This window comes from Phascolarctos cinereus, unplaced genomic scaffold (genome assembly GCF_003287225.1).
Source record: "Phascolarctos cinereus isolate Bilbo 61053 unplaced genomic scaffold, phaCin_HiC Scaffold_4;HRSCAF=312, whole genome shotgun sequence".
NCBI classification, from domain to species: Eukaryota; Metazoa; Chordata; class Mammalia; order Diprotodontia; family Phascolarctidae; genus Phascolarctos; species Phascolarctos cinereus.
Window position 1 is genome coordinate 15,960,101 of NW_027555847.1, and position 20,987 is coordinate 15,981,087.

The window sequence follows — 20,987 nt, forward strand, 5'->3', positions numbered from 1 at the left end:
GTTCATATAGTTCCTGGGTTTGTCTTGGCAGGTAATCTCCCAAGTATTTCATTTTGTCTACAGTTATTTTAAATGGAATTTCTCTTTGTAACTCTTGCTGCTGGGTCTTACTGGTAATATATAGAAGTGCTGATCATTTATATGGGTTTATTTTATATCCTGCAACTTTGCTAAAGTTATTATTTCAACTTTTTTTTAGTTGATTCTCTAAGTATTTATCATATTGTCTGCAGAATGATAGTTTTGTTTCCTTCTTGCCTAGTCTAATTCCTTCAATTTTTTTCTTCTCTCATTGCTATAGCTAGCATTTCTAGTACAATATTAAATAATAGTGGTGATAATGGGCATCCTTGCTTCACCCCCGATCTTATTGGGAAGGCTTCTAGCTTATTCCCATTATAATGCTTGCCAATGGTTTTAGTACATACTACTTATCATTTTAAGGAAAGCTCCATTTATTCCTGTGCTTTCTAATGTTTTTAATAGGAATGGGTTTTGTATTTTGTCAAAAGCTTTTTCTACATCTATTGAGATGATCATATGATTTTGTTGCTTTTTGTTATTGATATGGTCAATTATGCTGATAGTTTTCCTAATAATGAACCAGCCCTGCATTCCTGGTATAAATCCCATCTGGTCATAGTGGATGGTCCTTGTGACATAGTGCTGTAATCTCCTTGCTAGCATTTTATTTAAAATTTTTGCATCAATATTCATTAGGGAAATTGGCCGATAGTTTCCTTCTCTGTTTTAGCTCTGTCTGGTTTAGGTATCAGCACCATACTTGGATCATAAAAGGTATTTGGAGTGAATCCTTCCTTGCCTCTTTTTCCAAATAGTTTATTAGAATGAATTGTTCTTTAAATGTTTGTAGAATTCACTTGTGAATCCATCTGATACTGGTGATTTTTTCCTTGGGAGCTCATTGATGGCTTGTTCAAATTCTTTTTCTAGTACAAGGTTATTAAAGTATTCTATTTCCTCTTCTGTCAAGTGGGGCAATTTATATTTTTGTAAATATTCATCCATTCCACTTAGCTTGTTAGATTTATTGGCATATAATTAGGTAAATTAACTCCTAATAATTGCTTTAATTTCCTCTTCATTGGTGGTGAATTCACCTTTTTCATTTTTTATATTGGTAATTTGGTTTTCTTCCTTTTTAAATCAAATTAACCAATGATTTATCTATTTTATCATTGTTGTTGTTTTCCATAAAACCAGCTCCTAGTTTTATTTCAATTCAATGGTTTTCTTACTTTCAATGTTATTAATGTCTCCTTTGATTTTCAGGATTTCCAATCTGGTGTAAATTGGAGGTTTTTAATTTGTTCTTTTTCTAGGTTTTTTTTTTTTTAGTTGCATGCCCAATTCATTGATATGCTCTTTTTCTAGTTTGTTGATGTAAGTGTTTAGAGATATACAATTTCTCCTAAGTAGTGCTTCGGCTGCATCCTATAAATTTTTGTATGTTGTCTTTCTCTTTAATGAAATTATTGATTGTTTCTATGATTTGTTGTTTGATGCACTCATTCTTTAGGATTAAAGTCTTTAAAAAAATTTTACATTTAATTTAATTTTTTCTCAATTACATGTAAACAAAACATTTTAACATCCTTTTAAAAATTTTTAATTTCAAATTCTCTCCCTTTCTCCCCTCTCCTCTTCTTAAGAAAGCAAGCAATTTGATATAGGTTTTACATGTGAAGTCATGCAAAACATTTCCATACAAAGTGGAATTTCCATACAAGTCACTTAATGTGTTTGCCTCAGTTTTTTTTCCCTGTAAAATGGGGGTCATAATAGCACATACTTCCCAGGTTTGTTGTGAAGATCAAATAAGATATTTTTAAAGCTCTTATCACAGTGCCTGGCACATAGTAGGTGCTTAATAAATGTTTGTTTCCTTCTTTTTTCATGTAGGGCTTGGAAGAACCTTTGAAGCTAAGGTCTACAAACCTAGAAGGAGGTGTGCTTCAGGAATATTCTCCATTAAAATTCCTTGAAATAAAAGTACATCTTGTGAGATACAAGGTCAAAAAGATATTGTAGGTATGTCCTCTGGAAATACCTAGTGTTTATGTATGTGTGAGTATATACACACATATACATATACATACACACATATACATACATACATACATACATATTTTTTCCCCTAGGAAGCTGGGACCTAAGTGGGGGATTCAGATAGCTGGGGCCAGGGGAATGATGCATTGGGAGGTTGAGTAGAAGGAAAAAGAGAAACCTTAAGAAATGAAAGTCTAGGTCATTTACAATCCAAAGAAGGTGTTAGAGATAGAGCTTAACTTCTTTTGTTTTCACTATCAGCCTTTAAACTCAGGATTCGAATGTTAATTAGTTCTTAGATAAACTAGGCAGGAAAAATGTTCCTTTCTAGGAAAGAATGACTAAGATTGTTGTCATTAGCCTTATCTGACCCCTTGTGACCCCATGAACCAATAATGTCCATGGAGTTTTCCTGGAGTGGTTTGCTATTTCCTTCTCCAATGGATTAAGGCAAACAGAGGTTAAGTGACTTGCCCAGGGTCACACAGCTAGTTTCTGGGGCTGGATGTGAACTTAGATCTTCCTGACTCTAGGCCAGGTGCTCTACCCACTGAGCCACCCAGCTGCCTCCTGTGGCTAAGATAGTGTAGATAAAATCTTGCCAGATTTATATATAGACCACATGCACTTTGAAACTGATTAAATTCAGATAGCATACAAAACTAAATCTATTAAACTCATTTATTCAATATTTTAAATTGATATAAAATTTAAATTTATTGGTTATAAAAATATGCTACTGCTACCATTCACTCCCCCAAATAAAATTTGACTTTGCATCACAGGATTCATAGCTGGAAAAACCCTGAGATCATTTAATTCAACCCCTTCATTCTACAGAGGAGGAAACAGGCCCAGAGAAGGTAAGTGCATTTCCAATTCAATAAACATTTCTTAAGTGCCTGCTGTGTGGCAGGCATCTTGCTAAGTGCTGAATTGCCCAAGGTTACACAGGTAGCATGCAATAGGGCCAACATTCGAATTCAGATCTTCTGACTCCAAATCTAGGGGTCTTCCCATGACATCCCAGTGTTTCCTTAGTCTAAAAGCTCTTTTAAGCCAGAAATACCTACCCTTTAGGCAGCTGTCAACTAAATTTTTGTTAGCTTATAGAAATGGATGGTTTTGTTTATTTATTTACTTGATAATATATGTTCTTATTTTAGAGCTAAAAGAAACAGTAAAAATGAGTATGGCTAGATAGGATATAAGGGTTGGAAGGACCAGTAAAAGATTTGTGTCTCCAAAGGTTTTGGGGGTTGGGATAGGGGATGGACCAGAAGAATATAATAGATTGATTGTCAGATACCTGTCTCGTTGGGATAATAACCAAAGCATCTGTACCTAATTTTAGTCTCTAAATGATGTGATAATCTATCTCAAAAGGTTGTTTTATATGGAAAAATTGGGACACTAATACACCGTTAGTGGAACCGTGAACTAATCCAACCATTCTGGAGAGCAATCTGGAATTATGACCAGAGTTATAAAATTGTGTATATCCCTTTTCCCCCAGCAATATCACTATTAGCCAGGGTGATCAGGAGAAAAGGGAAAGAACCCACATGTTCTAAAAAATATTTGTAGCATCTCTTTTTGTTATGGCAAAGAAGTAGAAACTGAGGGGATACCCATCAATTAGGGATTAGCTGAACAAATTATGATATGGTTTGTGATGGAATACTACTGTGCTATAAGAAATGACGAACAGTTTGATTTTAGAAAAACATGGAAAGATGCGCGTGAAATAATGAAGAGTGAAATGAGCAGAACCAAAAGAATGTTGCACACAGTAACAACACTGCTCAAAGAATAAATGTTAACGATTAAACTGTTCTGAGTATTGTAAATATCTAAATCAATTACAAAGGACCTATGAAGAAAGATGCTATCTGCCTCCAGAGAAAGAGCTGATAAATACAAGTATGCATCGTAACATATACCTACATATACACACATATTTACATCAAATATTTATATTTATATGTATACACATTTATGTCAAATGGCTGCCTTCTCTAGAGCTGGGGAAGAGGAAGGGAGGAAGACAGTTTGGAACTTAAAATATAACCAATAAATTTATCTTTTTTAAAGAAAAAAAGGTGAAAAAAAAGAAGAAAAGGTTGTTTAAAATTCTCTACCAGAGTGACTCAGCTGTTCTCAACAATACAATGACCTAAGATAAAGCCGAATGACGCATGATGAAAAATGCTATTCACCTTGGGGAAAAGAACTGATGGCGTCTGAATGCAGACCCAAGGATGCTTTTTAGATTTGCGTTGTTTTTTACAACATGGCTGCTGTGGAAATGTGCTCTGCACGACTGCTCTTATATAATCTGTACTGAAGTGCTTGCTTTGTGAAGGAGGAGGGATGGAAGTGGGAAGCAAAAAATTAGCTTAAAATGTTAAAAAAAAAAAAGTTTTTGCGTGTAATTGCGAAAATAAAAACTTTTTTTTTAAGGGAAAAATTTAATTCTATGCCAAATGCAAAGGACAGTCACCAGCAGGCCTACACTGCCGCAGGATGCCATTAAGTAGGCTTTTGTAAATTCCAACTCAGATTCTGAGAAGAATCAGTCCCCGTAGGGTGGGAGGCAGCCCTCAGCCTCTTCCCACAAAGCTTCCTAGCCTGCGTTTCTTCCCCTTATTGTTCTCTGGGATCAAGATTCACTGGGGTCAACAAACATCCAAAAGGCCAAAGACTTCACTTATTCTAATTGAAGGTTTCCCAGGCCACCAAAAACAACCTCCCACCCCCTTCAATCACTGTGTATTGAGAATCTCCCGGTTTGGTGATCTTGAAATTTAAGCCTAATTATACTTTAAATGTTTGCTTGCACCAATCAAAACAAACAAACAAACAAACAAAAAACAAAAAACAATTAGAGCAAATTTAGAGACCCTAAGGGCTTAGAAGTAAAAGTAAGAATGAAGTAATGATGAAAAGCAAAACTGCTATAGGGATTGGGATGCTCCCGGTTGGTATGATTTATAGGAAGTTCAGGAAAGCCTATCAATTTTTCTTTTCCCTAAAGGGCCTGAAAACTTAATTTTATCCCACTGCCTGAAATCATACCAATTGGATTCTACTGGATAAATAAGCAGGCTTCTGAAAAAAATGTAAATACCAGCTGTGCCCAAGAAATAGGCAGGATTTTTCACCTCATTCCCAGAGCTGACCCCCAGAACACATGCTGCTTTCTCTGCCTTATGTTGCTGTCTTAATCGCTAACTCACTTGATTGAGTTTCTACCAAACTTCACTAATTTTAGCTTAGTGTAGGGGAAAACTCCACAGTTTGGTGCAGTGGAAAAGGCACTGCTCGTGGAATCAGGGCCCAGGTTCAAATCCCACCTCAGACACTTATTCACCTTTGGCAAGTTACTTCATCTACAAAATGCGGTTGGATTAAGTGGGGGTCCCTTCCAGCTTTGGGGCCTCACATGATCCTGAATTCACAGCTTTCCCAAAGTAGAACGGGCTGCTTCACTTCACAGATTAAAAATTAAGGCACAGGAACGTTGTGATTTTACAAATTTCCAGAAGGTGCAGGTATCAGAAGAGTTCTGACTCCAGGACTACCCCACTGCCTTAGAACGTCAGACAAGGGCATTTAGACTAAAACCAAGTTTTGGGAGCTCACAGGATTGAGTAACTTTTTAGAGCTTAAATGCCTCAAGTGTCTACTACATACGTGGAGACATTTCAGTTACTAAACTGTGTCTAAGTACAGATTTCTGTATACAAACATCCCAACAAGAGCCACTGGAAATGCAGTATAGTATTGCATTATTTGCTCCATGTTTCATTCAGGCACCGTATTTTGGGTAATAGATAATATAGAATCAACAGAACAGTATGCAAATTGATTTGCCCCCCTACCCCCCAAAAAAATCCAAGGTAGTCCACTTAATTTTCATTCCTTGGACTACTTTACCCTGAGCACTCAAGCGCCAGAAGCCATGTTTGTTTTCACCTGGGACCTGATTTCATCTGGGAAGGAGGTCCCCAGGCCAATGCTGCACCCTTTCTTGCACCTTAGTCTTAGAAGGCTCCTGGGGGCAGTGAGATGGCCACTCACTGTGCTAGTACAAGTCAGGAGTGGGACTTGAACTCCCTGCTTCTGAAGCCTGCACCCTATCCACCTTAATCCTGTCTTGCTAAATCTCACTGTTCACTTAAGCCAAAGACTGGAATCTCACAAAATGCTTAAAATTTGAGGCAGAAATAGACGGTAAAGGAAAAAGCCTTAAGATTACAGTCTTCAAAGTGTGAAAGCTTTTTTTTTTTTTTCCAGGTGAGATTCAATTAAAGTGTCCATGAATGGGAAAGGCACACTACCACTATCTTTACGGAATGCTTTCCAAATACATTTCTAAATTATAATACTTAAGTCAGGCAAAACTGAATGCAAATTGGATTGCAAGTTTGTGATCACATGTAACTCAAGCTCTCAGGAAATTCTAAATTTAGCCAGTTTTTAAAGAAAACTTTCTAAAATATATTACGCACTTCCTTACTGTCTTAAGCAGACTACACGAGACATGATTTAGGCATTTCTGGATGATTAAGTCATCCTTATGGACATGAATTCTGCAAGGTTATAATATAATGGTTTCAAGAACTATTGTCTCCTAACTCCCCTGGCTTCCTTTAATTCCCAACTAAAACCCTATTTTCTACAGCAAGCATCCCCTAGCTCCCACTTCCAGTGCCTGCCCTCTGCTAATTATGTATTTGTCCTGTATATGGCTTGTTTGTATACGTTCAACTCCTTTAGACTGCGAATTCCTTGAGAGGACAGGCTGCTTCTGCCTCTTCTTATACCCCCAGGGCCTAGCACAGTGTGCATTTAGGGTTAGGGTTAGGGTTAGGGTTAGGGCTAGGGCTAGGGTTAGGGTTTAGGGTTAGGGTTAGGGTTATTTCGGTAGAGAATTTAAACCCCAACCTTAAATTCGCTGGCACCTAGGAACTGCTTAATAAACATTTATGGATTGATTGAGCCTGGAAGCTGCTTTGCATTTTGAAGTGGTTTCTCTTCTTAATGTGACCACTCTGCCTATCTCCAACTGCTTTCTAGACTCCCTTTCCCATTGCCTAATCCTAAAATGCTGTGTTTTTTAAAGATGGTTTATGTTCTTTACAACTATGCCTTAAATAACGGGGATCCCACAAAATGACCTCCATCTAAAATGCATCATCTCAGGCTGCCTGAACTTTGTGACATCAAGCTTAGCTTCTTGTTCATCTCCCCCCGGATGTTTTAGGTGGTTGGGGTTCTTGAGGATGTACGTGAGGTGTTATTGCTTTGGAGGAATTTGCCACTTTGAGGACCCACCTGTAAACCCCCAAATGCCGATCTCAACCTGAGTGAGGAAGAAGATGTATTCCCCCACCCCCCATGATTAGATCCTCTAAATCGAGCTATTCAGAGAGTACAAGGGATGTATTTTAAGGTGTTTACAGCGTCTGGATGCCATCAGAAAGGCTTTCCAGAAACCAGGATATCTACCACCCCCATGCCTTCGGGGCCGCAGAATGAAAAGACCACACCAGATGCTTTGAACACTTTATTAATTTAACATTTAACATCAATACATCCAAACTTGCTTAGTTGTTACATTTAATTTAAACATATAAAGTATTACAACAATTTTTCAATCACTGGAGTCCACAAGGATTTTATCAGTCCACTCATTCTTCTTACTTCTTTTCCCTCTTATATGGTAGCAATTTTTTCTGCCATTCTGGTTCTTTTCAACAAAGTCTTTCCAGAATTCTGCGTCTTCTTCGTACTTGTCCGTCTTCGCTTCAATACAGCAGTCCATTACATTAATTAGCTAAAACTTAAACCATTCCTTCTATTGTTAAACATTTAGGTTGACTCCAGGTTGTTTGTTGTTTGTTTTTTTTTCACAATTACTTATAATACCACGAACATTTTTTTTTAACATTTTTTTGGTAAAAAGTAATACTTTCAGTATGTGGCGAGGCTGACTTGTACATTTAAAAGTAAAAAAAGCTGTGTGAGATGAAGCTATTTTATTCAAACACTATTACTTCAAAGGAACACAGCAAATGCGAAAATGTCTTTGATTTATGAATGAGAAAATGTCCCTAGTTGTGCACCTCCTACACACTTTTCGAATTTAAAATTCCTTTCCTCGAAGGTGCCTTTTCCCCCGTGAACTATATACAGATGACAAGTGAGGGAAAAGTCACCTCACTTTATGTGCCTTTTTTCTAAAAGGGAAGAGAAAGGACTTCTCTGATTGTCCAGTCTCTGTTTAAGATTTCTGGCTAAGCTGCAGTTTTCACTTTTCCATGAGCCTGTAAAAGGCAGACAGAAAAAGTGACCTAAAAGTAACTACACAAAAATAACAAAAGGGCTCTGCTTACTCCTTATTATGAAAATCAAGACCGTTCTTTACAGTCCCACACTTGCAATTAGCAATGCTGAACTGAACAAGATGCGCAGCTCACTGTACCAGCATCTGTAACCCAGGCAAACCTCAACACTCAGGATCAGGTCTCTGACACATCTTCAGATTGACAACCAATGACGTTCAATCTTAACGTACATAGTAAGAATAGCCCGACACCACTGGAAAAGAAAAATCTGGTGATTTTTCACCTCACAATCTCACAAAATCGAAAAATTCAAAGACACATTTTATATTTAACAAATTTTCCAATATATTAATTTTTCCTTTTATAGGTTTTTACTAAGGTAACATTAAGTTTTGGCAAAACAGTTTAAACACACTTTTAAAAGACCATTATCACAAATTTTAAACCAGATGCTTGAGAGAGTAAGATTTCTGCACGATGGAATTACTTTCTAATTAAAGTGTTAAATTTTCACAATACTACCACTATTATTACATTGGTTTTCACAGTTACAGCAATGACTAAGCGGAGAGAGTAAAACACAGATTAGATTCACATTTTGTCACGAACGAAAACACGAAAGTCTGTTCTCTCTCCGCACGAATTAAACGGGCGTCTTGGGGGGGGGTCCCAAGAGCCAGCGCCATCTTGGCCAGCCCGCTCAGGCGAGGGAGCGGCACCGGGAGCGCACCAGGTCATCCAGGTGGGGCTCCAGGTTGGTGGTGGCGATGCGCAGCAGGGCGTGGAGGTGGTCCTCCGAGGTGAGCTGGTTCAGGCGGCTCTGATTCCTCAGGACGTAGGCGTACGCCCTGTCAGAGATGCAGCTGCTGTCGAAGAGGGAGGCGGCGCGGAAGGTGACCGCCTGCAGCTCGGTGTAGCAGCCCGGCGGCAGCCCGGCGTAGAAGGCGCCCAGGTTCTCGCCCTGGTACTCGGACAGCAGCGTGGCGCTGGACTTCATGCGGATCAGCTCCTCCTGGATGTGCAGGGGCGCCCTCTCCACGGGGAAGCTGAAGGGGTCCGCGAACATGTCCAGGTCGCGCTTCACCGCGCACAGGTCCTCGAACTGCTTCTGGAGCTTGGCGTGCAGGCGGGCCAGCCCCTCCTGGTAGCGGTGAGAGGCCAGCACTTCGCGGACGGTCTGGCCCTGGTGGTCCAGCTCGCGGCTGAGCTCCCGGCTGGCGGGGAAGAGGGTGAGGTCACCGGAGCTCAGGTGGGCTCGCAGCAGCTGCAGCTTGTCCCCGAAGGCGCAGACGTGGTCCATGACGCTGAAGGCGAAGGTGCCGGGCATCCGCAGCTCGTCGGCCAGCTCGGCCAGGTGCGCCTGCATGTCCACCAGGAAGCTCATGTCGCACAGCCAGTCCGGGTCCTGCAGGGGGTCGCGCAGCGCCGCATTGGGGGGCACGCCCGTCTCGGCCAGGAAGGCCTCGAGCTCGCGCCGCAGAGAAAAGACGCGCTTGAGAGCCTTGCCCTTGCGCAGCCAGCTGCCCAGGCACAGCAGGGAGACCTCGCCGCCGTGGTGCATCTCCGCCTCCTCCATCAGCATCTTGAGGCCGAGGGAGCGTACCCCGCGGGTGCGGAGGAGAGCCAGCCAGCCGGCCACGGCATCCACGACCCCGCCCACATCGAGCTCGCGCGAGCCCAACAGCTCTAAGTGCAGCAATCCTGCGCAATGCGCCAGTGGCGAGCCCCCGCCCACGCCCTCGCGAGCTTCGGCCGCGCGAGCCTGCAGCAGCCGCACTAAGCCGCATTCCTCCGAGGCGATCCACGCAGTGCCCGTGGACGCCACGCCCACGAGTTTGTCCCATGTCAGCCCCACCCGAGCCACAGCCTCGCCGATGTGGCGCATTACGTGCCCCACGGACGGCTGGCCAGCCAGGTTTACCACGGTCAGCAGCTCCTCGTCCACCTCGTAGTCGTGGTCCACCCCGCGCAGGAACACCATCAGCCGGCCTTCGGTGCCCACGAAGGCTTGGTCATCGAGGGCGAGGGAATAGGCCTGGAAATTGGTGGCTCGCATCACCAGCTGTCCGTGCAGGTTGCGAGCCAGACCGATGGTCTTCTGCGCCATACTCTCAGGAGACAGGTCGATCTCGTCTAGCAGGCGGCAGTGCTCAGGCAGTGTCTCCCGCAGCACGGCTTCCAGACAGCGGCGAACTAAGCAGCCTTCGCCCCATGGACGTCCGTGCAGAGCCAACAGGTGTGCGACTCCGAGGCTAGCGCGAGCCGCTCTCTCTTCTCGAGTTAGTACAGCACCAGCAGCAGCAGCAGCAGCAGCAGCAGCCATGGTCTCTCCACGCTGCAGTCTGTCTACCAATGCGGCGCGCTCCCCACCAGCAGGATACATTTCGTAGTGCTCGTGCTCGGCTTCGTAATGACGCCTCACATCACGCTCACGGGTAGCGACGATGGGGCGGCGGCAAACCAAACACTCAGCCCCTTCGCCGTCCTCCCTCTCCACCACCAAGTAGCGCTGCGTCCACTCAGACCTGAATACGTGCTGCTCCTCAGGTTCAGCTTTTCTTCTTTTGGGCGTCGCCCACATCTTAGAGAATGCCATCGTTAGCGAATGCGTGGGAACGTGAGGGGAGGGCACAAACACAGAGAAAACGCTAGGAGATGCTAAGTCTCCTAGTCAGACGCTAGCGTCGCATTGAAGGGATCGCGCAGACGCAGGGTAAAGACACTCCCGTGAAGACCCGCCACCCCGCTCTGATTGGCCGAGCTGGCGTGGTGTTTTTTTCACTTTAGAAAAAGGGGACGGGCCAATAGAGTTGCGCTAGCGGGAGCGCGCGCTCAGCAGCTCGGCCAATGGGAAGAGGGTCGAGGCGGTCCCATGATCTTCTCCGCATTTGGGGGCGATCACGATAGGCATCTGAGAGGTCCAATCGTCTCCCTGTTTCCACAGCCGCAGAGGAAAGTCCCTTCAGACCTAGAGTGGAGGATGAGGAAAATCGGGGAGGTGGGACGTGAGCAAAGCGGGGGAGGCGATTGGCTGTGAGAGCCGTTTGTTCTTACTGATCTGCCTGGCACCCCAAACTAGGCAGAGGGGATTGGCTGAAAGGGGCAATCATTTGCATGGGGCGGTGGGGAGGAGCAGCGAAGCTAAAGCGATTGGCTGAGAGAATTCCACTTGCATAGATCTGCCTGGTTTCCAAAAGGAGACTTCAAGGATTGGTTGGGAGGGGCCTTTTTTGGCTTGGATCAGCCTAGTACCCGACGCTGGGATGGTGGTGATTGGCTGAGAGGGGAGTTCATTTGCATGAGTCTGCCTAGCTCCCAAACCCTGACTGCGGTAATTGCACGAGAGGGGCGTTGTTAAGTGTCTCGGTGATAGGCAGGTTTTGGCCGCTGTCGTCATGTCTCTGGTGGCGGGTGTGATTAGGCGTCTAGATGAGAAGGTCGTGAACCGCATAGCTGCGGGGGAGGTCATCCAGCGCCCTGCGAACGCCATTAAGGAGATGATTGAGAATTGGTAAATGAGGGGCTGACCGGGTTCGAGCCTCACCACGGGGGGGGGGAGGGGAGAAGGGGAGGAAAGAAACTTGGCACTTTGGGACTCCAATGCGCAGGCGCATTGGAGCTCCTGCGAAAACTTTGGCGCTTGGAGTTTACTTGCACGTGGTCCCTGCGGGCGCCGAGCCGTGGCTTGGGCCGAGGCCTCGGGGAAGAGTAACAGTACTCCCCATACGATCCTTACACCCCCCACACACCCCCCTCCCCGAAAAAGCAGGGAATGTGCAAATCAGTGGATCTCTAAGCGTTTATAAAGCATTGACCCCCGTGTGCCAGGGAGACCTGCGCGGAAGATGGGGGCAGTGCCTCAAGTTTCCCCCCTTAGAAGCTGGCCACATCTATGACCAGGAGAGAGGGCCTGCGCGTGGGGTTGCCTGGCACTAACTGCCCATTACGTGGGGCCACTGCGAGGTGTCGCCCAGGAATCCCCCCTAGAGTGCCCTGCAGGTGTTTGGAGCAGCTTTGTACACAACCCCCCCTCCCCCCCCAGCGCCTGCCTGTGCTGCTGGGGGGAAGGGGTGTGTTAGAGCAAACTAGGTTTCGGGAACCCCCTCAGAGCCCTAGTAAATAAAACCAGTGCCCTGCAGAGACCCAGGACAACCAGCCCGAGTCAGTTTCCTCGGGGTAACTGACACTCTGGGCCGCCCTTGCTGGAGGTCGTGCTTCCAGCAGTGTCTCCTCCTGGCTTGCCACCCAGGTTTGTAGCTCTGCGGCTAACTTGTGCTTCCAAAGGGGAAAGGGCACCGCAAATCCTGACCCACTGTAGAAAAGCCCACGGTGCATCCCGCAAAGTAGCAGACTTCTGGGCCCCTTGGTGAGGATTTCTTCAGGTTATCTTTTTTTTTATTTTAAGCTTTTATTTAGTATTTTATTTTTCCCCAGTTACATGTGAAAACCATTTATAACGTTTGTTTTTAAAACAGAGTTACAGATTCTCTCTCTTCCTTCCTCCTCACACCATCCCCCCATTGAGAAGGCAAACAATTAGATATAGCTTATACACGTGTAGTCATGTAAAACATATCCATAATAGTCATGTTCTGAAAGAAAACATAAACAAGGAAAAAAACCTCAAGAAATGGGTTATCTTTCTTTCCACTGTCTTTATCTGCTCCCTGCTCTCCTCCTCTGTTACTATTGCCTGGCAAGATTTTTTTTTTCAATTCAACATTTTTTTTTTTAGGCTTTTGGATTTTAAATTTTTCTCCCCCTTCCTCCCCACCACCCTCCCCAAGACAGTGCACAATCTGATATACATATACATTCCTATTAAACATATTTGCACATTTAGTGATGTTGTAGATAAGAATTAGAACCAGTAAGAGAAACCACCAGAAAGAGGAAACAAAACACAACAGAAGAAAAAAATAGCAAATAGTCTGCTTCCATCTGCATTCAAACTCCATAGTTCTTTCTTTGTGTGTGGATAGCATTTTCCATCATGACTGGCCAGATTTTTTAAGAAGAATGCTTACTGAAAAAATGTGTGCATGCACATATGTACATATAGATATCTTTATTAGAGCACTTTGGTTTCTGACATGGTGGTTGAGGAGTCAATAGAGTTTCTTATGAGGAATAGCCAAAAAATCATGAGGAAAGGAAAAAGGCTGTGAGGAAATCCCTAGTACCTAGTTCAGGACCTAATTCAGGCCTTGTCGTGAAGCACATGTATGTTGCTTTTGGTACCGGTTAGAAGAAAGTGCTCATGTTTTGTGACATGAAAGTCTGATTACCAAACTTGGAGGAGAAAATCTACTGTTCATGTTTTATAAACTATAACTAAATGCATCAGCATAGATAATGAACTTTGTTTTTTTTTATTACCTGACTCAGATGTCTTTATACTAATTAGAGTTCACCTTCTCTCCTTGCCAGCTTGGATGCCAAAGCCACAAGTATCCAGGTGACCGTGAAAGAGGGAGGCCTCAAACTGATTCAGATCCAAGACAATGGTACCGGAATTCGGGTAAGTAAAATTCCCCGAGATAACAATGTTTGACTAGAGCCAAAGCAAAGAGATTGAAGAAAAGATTCACATCTTTTTGTTCTGGAAAGTGGGCTATTGTCAGTGAAACACTTACACCTGAGAATGGGTCCATTTTAAAACTGCACAAACCAAGAATTTACTTTGGGATGAAGTCTTTTAAAAGTGTAACCCAGCATCTTTAGAAATGATGATTAACAGGGCAGCTAGGTGGTGCAGGGTATAGAGCACCGGCCCTGAAGTCAGGAGGACCTGAGTTCAAATTCCGCCTCAGACCAAACACTTGACACTAACTAGCTACGTGACCCTGGGCAAGTCACTTAACCCCAATTGCCTTAAAAAAAAAATGATGATTAACATGGTTCGTTCACCATCCTCTGTCTGCGCCTCACTCCCCACTCCTTTTTTTTAATCATTTAGAAAGAAGATCTGGACATTGTGTGTGAGCGGTTCACTACAAGTAAGCTGCAGTCATTCGAAGACCTGGCTTGCATTTCTACCTATGGCTTTCGGGGGGAGGTGAGTTGAAAAGTAGGAGAACTTGGGAATTCTTTTGCTGCCATGATTATTCCATGTGGAGATCATTCTCTCTTTAATATTTTTCCAAAGACCCTTGGAAGAAAAAGAAAACCATTCTCTATTATTAGGTGAATATACACAGAGCACCTTTGAAATCTTGAGTCATTCAGGATGGAGGATTTGTGTAGATTCATGGAATGTCGCCATGTTTGTTGTGAGCACAGAATACCCTGGGTATCTGATCGAATGGGAGAGTCAGTGGGTCTGCTCCTGTTCTCTCCAGGCTGTGTCAGGGAGGAAGTAAAGTTTTGGTCTGAGTAGCTGCTCCTGGGTCCCGGCCCCATAGCCTCCCTCGGAGCTGGGACAGAGGGAGGAAGAAGTGGGGAGGTCAGAGAGGACTCAAGGCCAGGAGACTGAGGAGTGCTTTTGTTAAGCCTCAGTTTCCCCCTCTACAGGATGTTGGGGTTGAATGAAATGTTCAGAGGCCCCTTCTCATTCTTATGTTGGCTACTTAGCCATCTCTCTTTACAGCCATCACCTTGGCTTTAGACATGTTACTGGTCAGAATCTGTTTATGGCCTTGAGCTTCATTGTAGGCCCCTCTGGAACAGGCCAAACACCTTTACTCCATTCGTGGGTTTAAAAACAAATTCTTCTTATTATGAACTTAATAAGCATCAAGATTTCTATGTATGTATGTCAGACCATGAGCCATCATTTTGGACAGCTTGTCCTTTTAAATATATATTTAATTGAACCTTACAGTACTGACCTTGCCCTGATTGGATGTCCCCTGCTAGATTTCCTTTGGTTGTCTTCTGTGCATTTTTCTGTTGCCTTGATGATCTTTTCTGTCACACTCTCACCATTCCTTCTAACAACCTTCCCTCCCTCCTTTGCAGCATATAAATATAACCAAGCAAAATAAATTCACGCATTGTCTGTGTCTGCACCTGTATCTGCCATTCTGTAGCTAGAGTCCATCTACCGCTTGGTGTGGGCGGGGAAGCACCCATCGGCCATCTGAAGGCCCGACTGGCCATTGATATTCCCTAGACGCTATTGTGGTCATTGTGTACTTCATTTTCTTGGTTCTGCCCTTTTCGGTCTACGTCACTTCATACGAGTCCTCCCAGTTGTCTCTGCAACTGTCCCTTTTGTCATTCCTGAGTGTGCAATGACGTTCCTTAATTTTTGCCATTTGTTCAGCCGTTCCCTGATAGATGGGGACCCCATTTGTTTGCAGTTGTTTGCTGTAACAAAGAGAGTACCTCCGGTATTTTTGTACCTGTTGCTTCATTCCCTTTTGTTATTTTAAAAAAATCTCTTTGGGATATAGGCCTTGGAGTGATATTAGTGAGTCAAGAGGTCTGCATATGTGAGGGACTTTGATTCCAGCCATTTCTGCTAGTGTGAACATGGAGTACTGTAAATGGGGGGAGTCATGGCGATTAGGCCTCGCCTTTTAAAATCTCGGCTCCTGAAATGTGATGTGGACAGACACATATGGAAAGACATGTTTTGTGATAAAAGCAGAACCAGAAGACTGGAGAATGGGCTGATTGCACACTTAGATGAGGAAAAGTGAATGAGGATGAATGGTCAGAAATGTCAAGATTTGCTAAACAGGTTTCACTAGCTACATTGACATTTGGAATAAGACTTTTGTTAAAGTATTCTTTAAACCTCAGAATCTGTTAAATGACATAATCTGATGAAAATTAGCCTAATTAAATAACATGATCATGGGAATCTATCAAAGACCCCTTCACCTCTGGAACCTCAGTACTGTCTTATCTGAATTACACAGGTGCAGAGCCGCAGAATCGAGGGGTTGGGTGGAGCCTCTGGACTTCCTTAGCCCCACAGTCCCTGGAAATGAATCCTTCTGCAGGACACCAATAATGCATAAGGTCGTCCCCCTTAGCTTGAAGGCCTTGGGCACACCTACCACACCGGGCGGGGCCTCTGTTTCAGGGCTCCTGCCTCGAGTTGCATCTCTTTGTGTTAGGAGGTCCTCTCTCCTTGGTGGAAAGTGAACCCCGAAGGACCTGGGTGCTAGTCCTGGCCTGGGAGCCAGACAGGCCTTCTCGGTTGGTAGTTTTTGGGCGGGGCCTCGTTGGGCGATTCTGTACTCAGATGAACAGGGCCTGTTTAAAATGGAAGGTTTAGGGGGCAGCTAGGTGGTGCAGTGGATAGAGCACCGGCCCTGAAGTCAGGAGGACCTGAGTTCAAATCCAGCCTTAGACCAGACACTTGACACTAGCTGTGTGACCCGGGTAAGTCACTCAACCCCAATTGCCTAAAAAAAAAAAATGGAAGGCTTATTTTGAATTTTAATATTCCTGAGTGTAGGTTCTCCTCTTTAAAACTCGTCCTCCTTTGTTACAGGTAGGGGGAGGGGAGGCAGACCCATTTCTCATGTAGGGGGCTCAGAGTCACCTGGGCGTATCTTCCTCACCCTGCGTAATCGCCTAGGAACCCAGGCTGTCCTCCTGTTCTCCCCTTAGTCCTTGGCATATGAAGATGTTCAGTGTGGCTGGCTTAGTGTGGTCTAAAGGGCCCTCATGGTCCTTTCATCACCAGAAAATCTTGGTCAAGCACTTTGCAACCTTTCAGAATATACAGCTGCTAGCACTGAGCATTTGGTTGTGATTCTGGAGCAGGGACGGTCCTGACCAAAGACACCAGCATCTTTGGCTTTCTCATGTTAGAGGCACTTCACAGAAATGACCTCAGCACCACCCTGAGCCCTGCCAGGCCCTCAGTTAGTGAGGGCCAAAGCCGGGACCCCCATGCAGGCTGGAGGAGGAGTGGGCAGAGAGAAAGCAGAGAAGGGAGTAGTGCAGAGCCTCTGAGCCCACAGCTGAGAGGAGGCCCAGAGAGGTGCAGCGATGTGCCCGGGACACACAGCTGGTCAGTGGCAGGGCAGTGGAGCTTGCTTTCAGACATTTTTCTTTTTCTCCTGCAGGCCTTGGCTAGCATAAGCCACGTGGCTCATGTGACTGTGACGACAAAGACGGCGGACGCCAAGTGTGCGTACAGGTACGTATTCCCAGGCAGGGGCTGGAGTTTGCACCCCTTTCTTCCCAGATGTGTTCTTTGGCTATTTAGAAGGGCTTATGAGGTATGTCAAGAGCCCAGCATCTCTTGGCCTGGGCTTGCTGGGGATGGCCACATCTGATTGGGTGTGTCCTCTCTTGGGATCACCCTCACTGCCCCTATCCATCCTGAGGCTGTGGCCTCCAAACTGGTTTCAGGTGTCAGTAAGGATTTTCACTGACTTGTTGGCCTTCTCTTGCCCAACTCCTTGGTTCCTGCTCATAGGTGCTTGAAAGCCAGATGGCATGTAGTGTAGGTGCTGCGCAAGAGCTCTTGAACTGACCTTACCCTTATTAGCTTTGGCTCTGACTGGCTGAGCTACCTGGGCACCAAGGCTGTGATGTGGGATTTGAGTAGGAATACCTCCCTTTAGGAATCCAAACAATAGATTGTTTTCATATCATATCTGTGCAATATCTTAACAAAGCCAATTCTATCCTGCCCTCATTCACTTGTTTTGTATTCCGTAATACTTATGAGTGTAAGTCTCCTAAGGGCAGGGACATTTGTCATTTGTCTCTGTATCCTTAGCATCTAGCACGGCTGCTTGGTGAGGGGGGGAGGGAGCCAGTATTAATGGAGCACCTACCATATGCCAGGCATTGTGCTAAGCACTTTACAGCTAAGCTCTCATTTGCACATATGAGGTACTTAAGAAATGTTTGTTGAGTTGACTCGCACTCTGGGTTGTCATTATTTTCCAGCAGGCACGTATCTGAGTCTTTTTTGTCTTTTTTATTACTAAAACTTAAATATACAAGAAGAAAAAAAAAGGAAGGAAACATATTATTAACTTAAATATTGAAACAAATACAAAATAAGAAAAGAAAAAAGCATGTCATGTACGCAGCAGAACGGAAGAGAGGACTCAAAATATGTAGCGATAGATTTCCATTCCAAGAAAGCCTGTATAAGAAGTACCTCACGTTGTGTTGAGAACTGTCCATCTTATCTTTGCTTCCTTGTAAGTGATCTTTTGTTCTCTACTGAGTGCTTTAAGCTTTGTTCTTTTTTCCCTCCCTCCTGTCCCCCTCCCCCAGGCTACAATTAAGCACAGATATATTTATACATAGATATATACATGTATATACATAGGTACATATATAGACATATGCTTCACCTAACAAATTCCATTTCTGATCTTTGTTTTTATATTTCTGCAGATCTCTTATTTCCTGTCCCCCCTAACTCCTCTACTTCTACCTGCTACCTCCCCTCCCTCCAAGGATCCCTCCCTTATCCTCCCACTCCCATTAATCTGAGCACCTTCTATACCCCCTTTTGACCTGTTCCCTCACGCTCACATCCTCTTCCCCCCTCCCTACCCCCTGGGCATTTTGTTTCTTTCTGGATTTAGAAGACTGTTGTACTCTTCTAGATGTGCATGTATTGTTCCCTCTTGAACCCATTCCCAATGAAAATAGGTTTCCAGAACTAATGGTCCTCCTCCCCCATCTAATTCCTCTTGCACCTCATTTGTATGAGATGATTACTCTTTTTAACTGCTCCTAGATGGTTTTACTTTTTAAAGTCATCATAAGCACGTGTACCCCGGTCTTTCTTACAAACTACTCAGTTACTAGTAACGTAATCTTAGATATATGTTTTGCATTTTACTTACATAAAAGGTAAACAATCTGTCCCTATTGTAATTAGTCTTTGGTATGTACCTTATGTTTCTCTTGGCTCTTGTGTGTCAAATCTTCTATTAAGTTCAGGTTTGGTTTGTTTTTTTTTAAACAAAGTCCTAAAAGTCTGACAGTTCACTAAATGTTCATTTTTCATTCAGGATTACGCTTAGCTTTGCTAGGTGTGATATTTTGGGCCGGAAGCCCAGTTCCTTTTTTTTTTTTTTTTTGGCTAGGCAATGGGGTTAAGTGACTTGCCCAGGGTCACACAGCTAGTGTTAGGTGTCTGAGGCCAACTTTGAACTCAGGTCCTCCTGACTCCAGGGCCGACGCTCTATCCGCTGCGCTGCCCAGCTGCCCCTAGAAGGCCAGTTCTTTGGCTCTTCAATTATGTAGCATTCCAAGACCTTTGGACTTTTAATGTCACCACTGCTAGGTCTTGTGTGATTGTCACTGTGGTACCACCATATGTAAATCGTTTTTTTCTTGTTGCTTGTAATACTCTATTCTTCAGTTAGGGATTCAGAATTTGACTATAATATTCCTGTGGGTTTTCCTCATAGGATCTCTTTCAGGTGGTGGTGATGAGGTGGTGATTTTTTTTATTTCTACCTTCCCCTCTTGTTCTAATGCTTCAGGACAATTTTCTTTGATTATTTCTTGTATTATTGTATCAAGATTCTTTTTTGATCATAGCTTTCAGGTAGTCCGATTATTCTTAGGTTTTCTCTTCTTGATCTGTTCTCCAGATCAGTTGTTTTTCTTATGAGATGTTTCAGTTCTTTTCAGTGTTTTCGTTCTTCATATTTTGTTTCATTATTTCTTGGACTCTTTTAACTTCGCTGGCTTCCCCTTGACCAATTCTGGTTTTCCAGGAGTCATTTTCTTCCTTGAGATTCTGGATCTCCTTTTCTAATTGCTTGACTATCTTTTCATAATCTTGTTTTTCTTGGGTTGGTTTTTGTCTTTTTGTTGGGTGTGTTTTTTTTAGTTTTTCCTCAGTCTCTCTCGTTTACTTTGTAAAGGCTTTTGTAAGTTCTTCTATGAATTCTTTTGGGCAGGTGACCCTTTGACGTTACTCTTTGGGGCAGAAGAGGGTTTCTTGGCTTCTGTATCCTCCCCTGGAGGTGAACGCTGGTCTTCTCAATTGCCGCAGTAAAATCTGTGATTGGATTCTTCTTTGCCTCTGCATTTTTTTGTTGGTTTGTTTGTAACAGTGTAGTTTTTGTAGTCGCCTTCGGCCCCGGGGTATGGGCCTCGGATCCTCCTTCAGTTTTCCCCTCCGGCCTGGAGCCTGAATGGAGCCCTCCAGGCCCTGTAAGTGCCCGCAGCCGGCAGCATCCCGCCCACAGCTTCTGCCCTCGGCAGACGTGCGCTCTGCAACGCAGCCGGACCTGGCGTTCCTTGTCGGCAGAGGCTCCCTGGATCTTCTCGGGCCCAGATGCCCAGCGCCCCTCCTTATGCTGGCGGTAACAGTTCCTGCGGCTGGGGCGGAGGCGCCCTTCCGGCCCAGTGGACCCCAGGGCTGGCCGCTTGTGCTCCCAGGGGACCCGCGCCCGGCGGTGTTTGCTCCTCGCTCGGGCCTGTCCTGGGATTTTTCTTCAGCTCTTCTCTGGCTGTCCCAGGAGGAGCCCTGTTGTGCGCCTGCTCTTTATTCTTACTGCTCGGTATTCGCCCTGAGGCGATACGTCATCTCTTTTCCGGGGGAGAGTCTTGAGAGCTTGGAATTTCCCGACCCGCTCCGCCATCTTCCCAGAATCCTCTCTACCTGAGGCC

At 44.4% G+C, this 20,987-nt stretch overlaps 2 protein-coding genes across 2 annotated transcripts in view; one reads left to right on the forward strand and one right to left on the reverse strand.

The window, feature by feature from the left end:
- Positions 1–9,123: 9,123 nt before the first annotated feature.
- EPM2AIP1 (EPM2A interacting protein 1) lies at positions 9,124–11,019 on the reverse strand. Its single transcript, XM_020979552.1, has one exon. The coding sequence runs from the start codon at positions 11,017–11,019 to the stop codon at positions 9,124–9,126; it is 1,896 nt and encodes a 631-aa protein (XP_020835211.1).
- Positions 11,020–11,597: 578 nt separating this feature from the next.
- MLH1 (mutL homolog 1) overlaps positions 11,598–20,987 on the forward strand; it is a 50,676-nt gene continuing 41,286 nt past the window's right edge. Inside the window, exons 1-4 of the mRNA XM_020979549.2 lie at positions 11,598–11,934; positions 13,854–13,944; positions 14,383–14,481; positions 17,453–17,526. Of these exons, the coding sequence (XP_020835208.1) occupies positions 11,819–11,934; positions 13,854–13,944; positions 14,383–14,481; positions 17,453–17,526 (380 nt within the window). The 5' untranslated portion in view covers positions 11,598–11,818. The remainder of the gene's footprint in view (positions 11,935–13,853; positions 13,945–14,382; positions 14,482–17,452; positions 17,527–20,987) is intronic.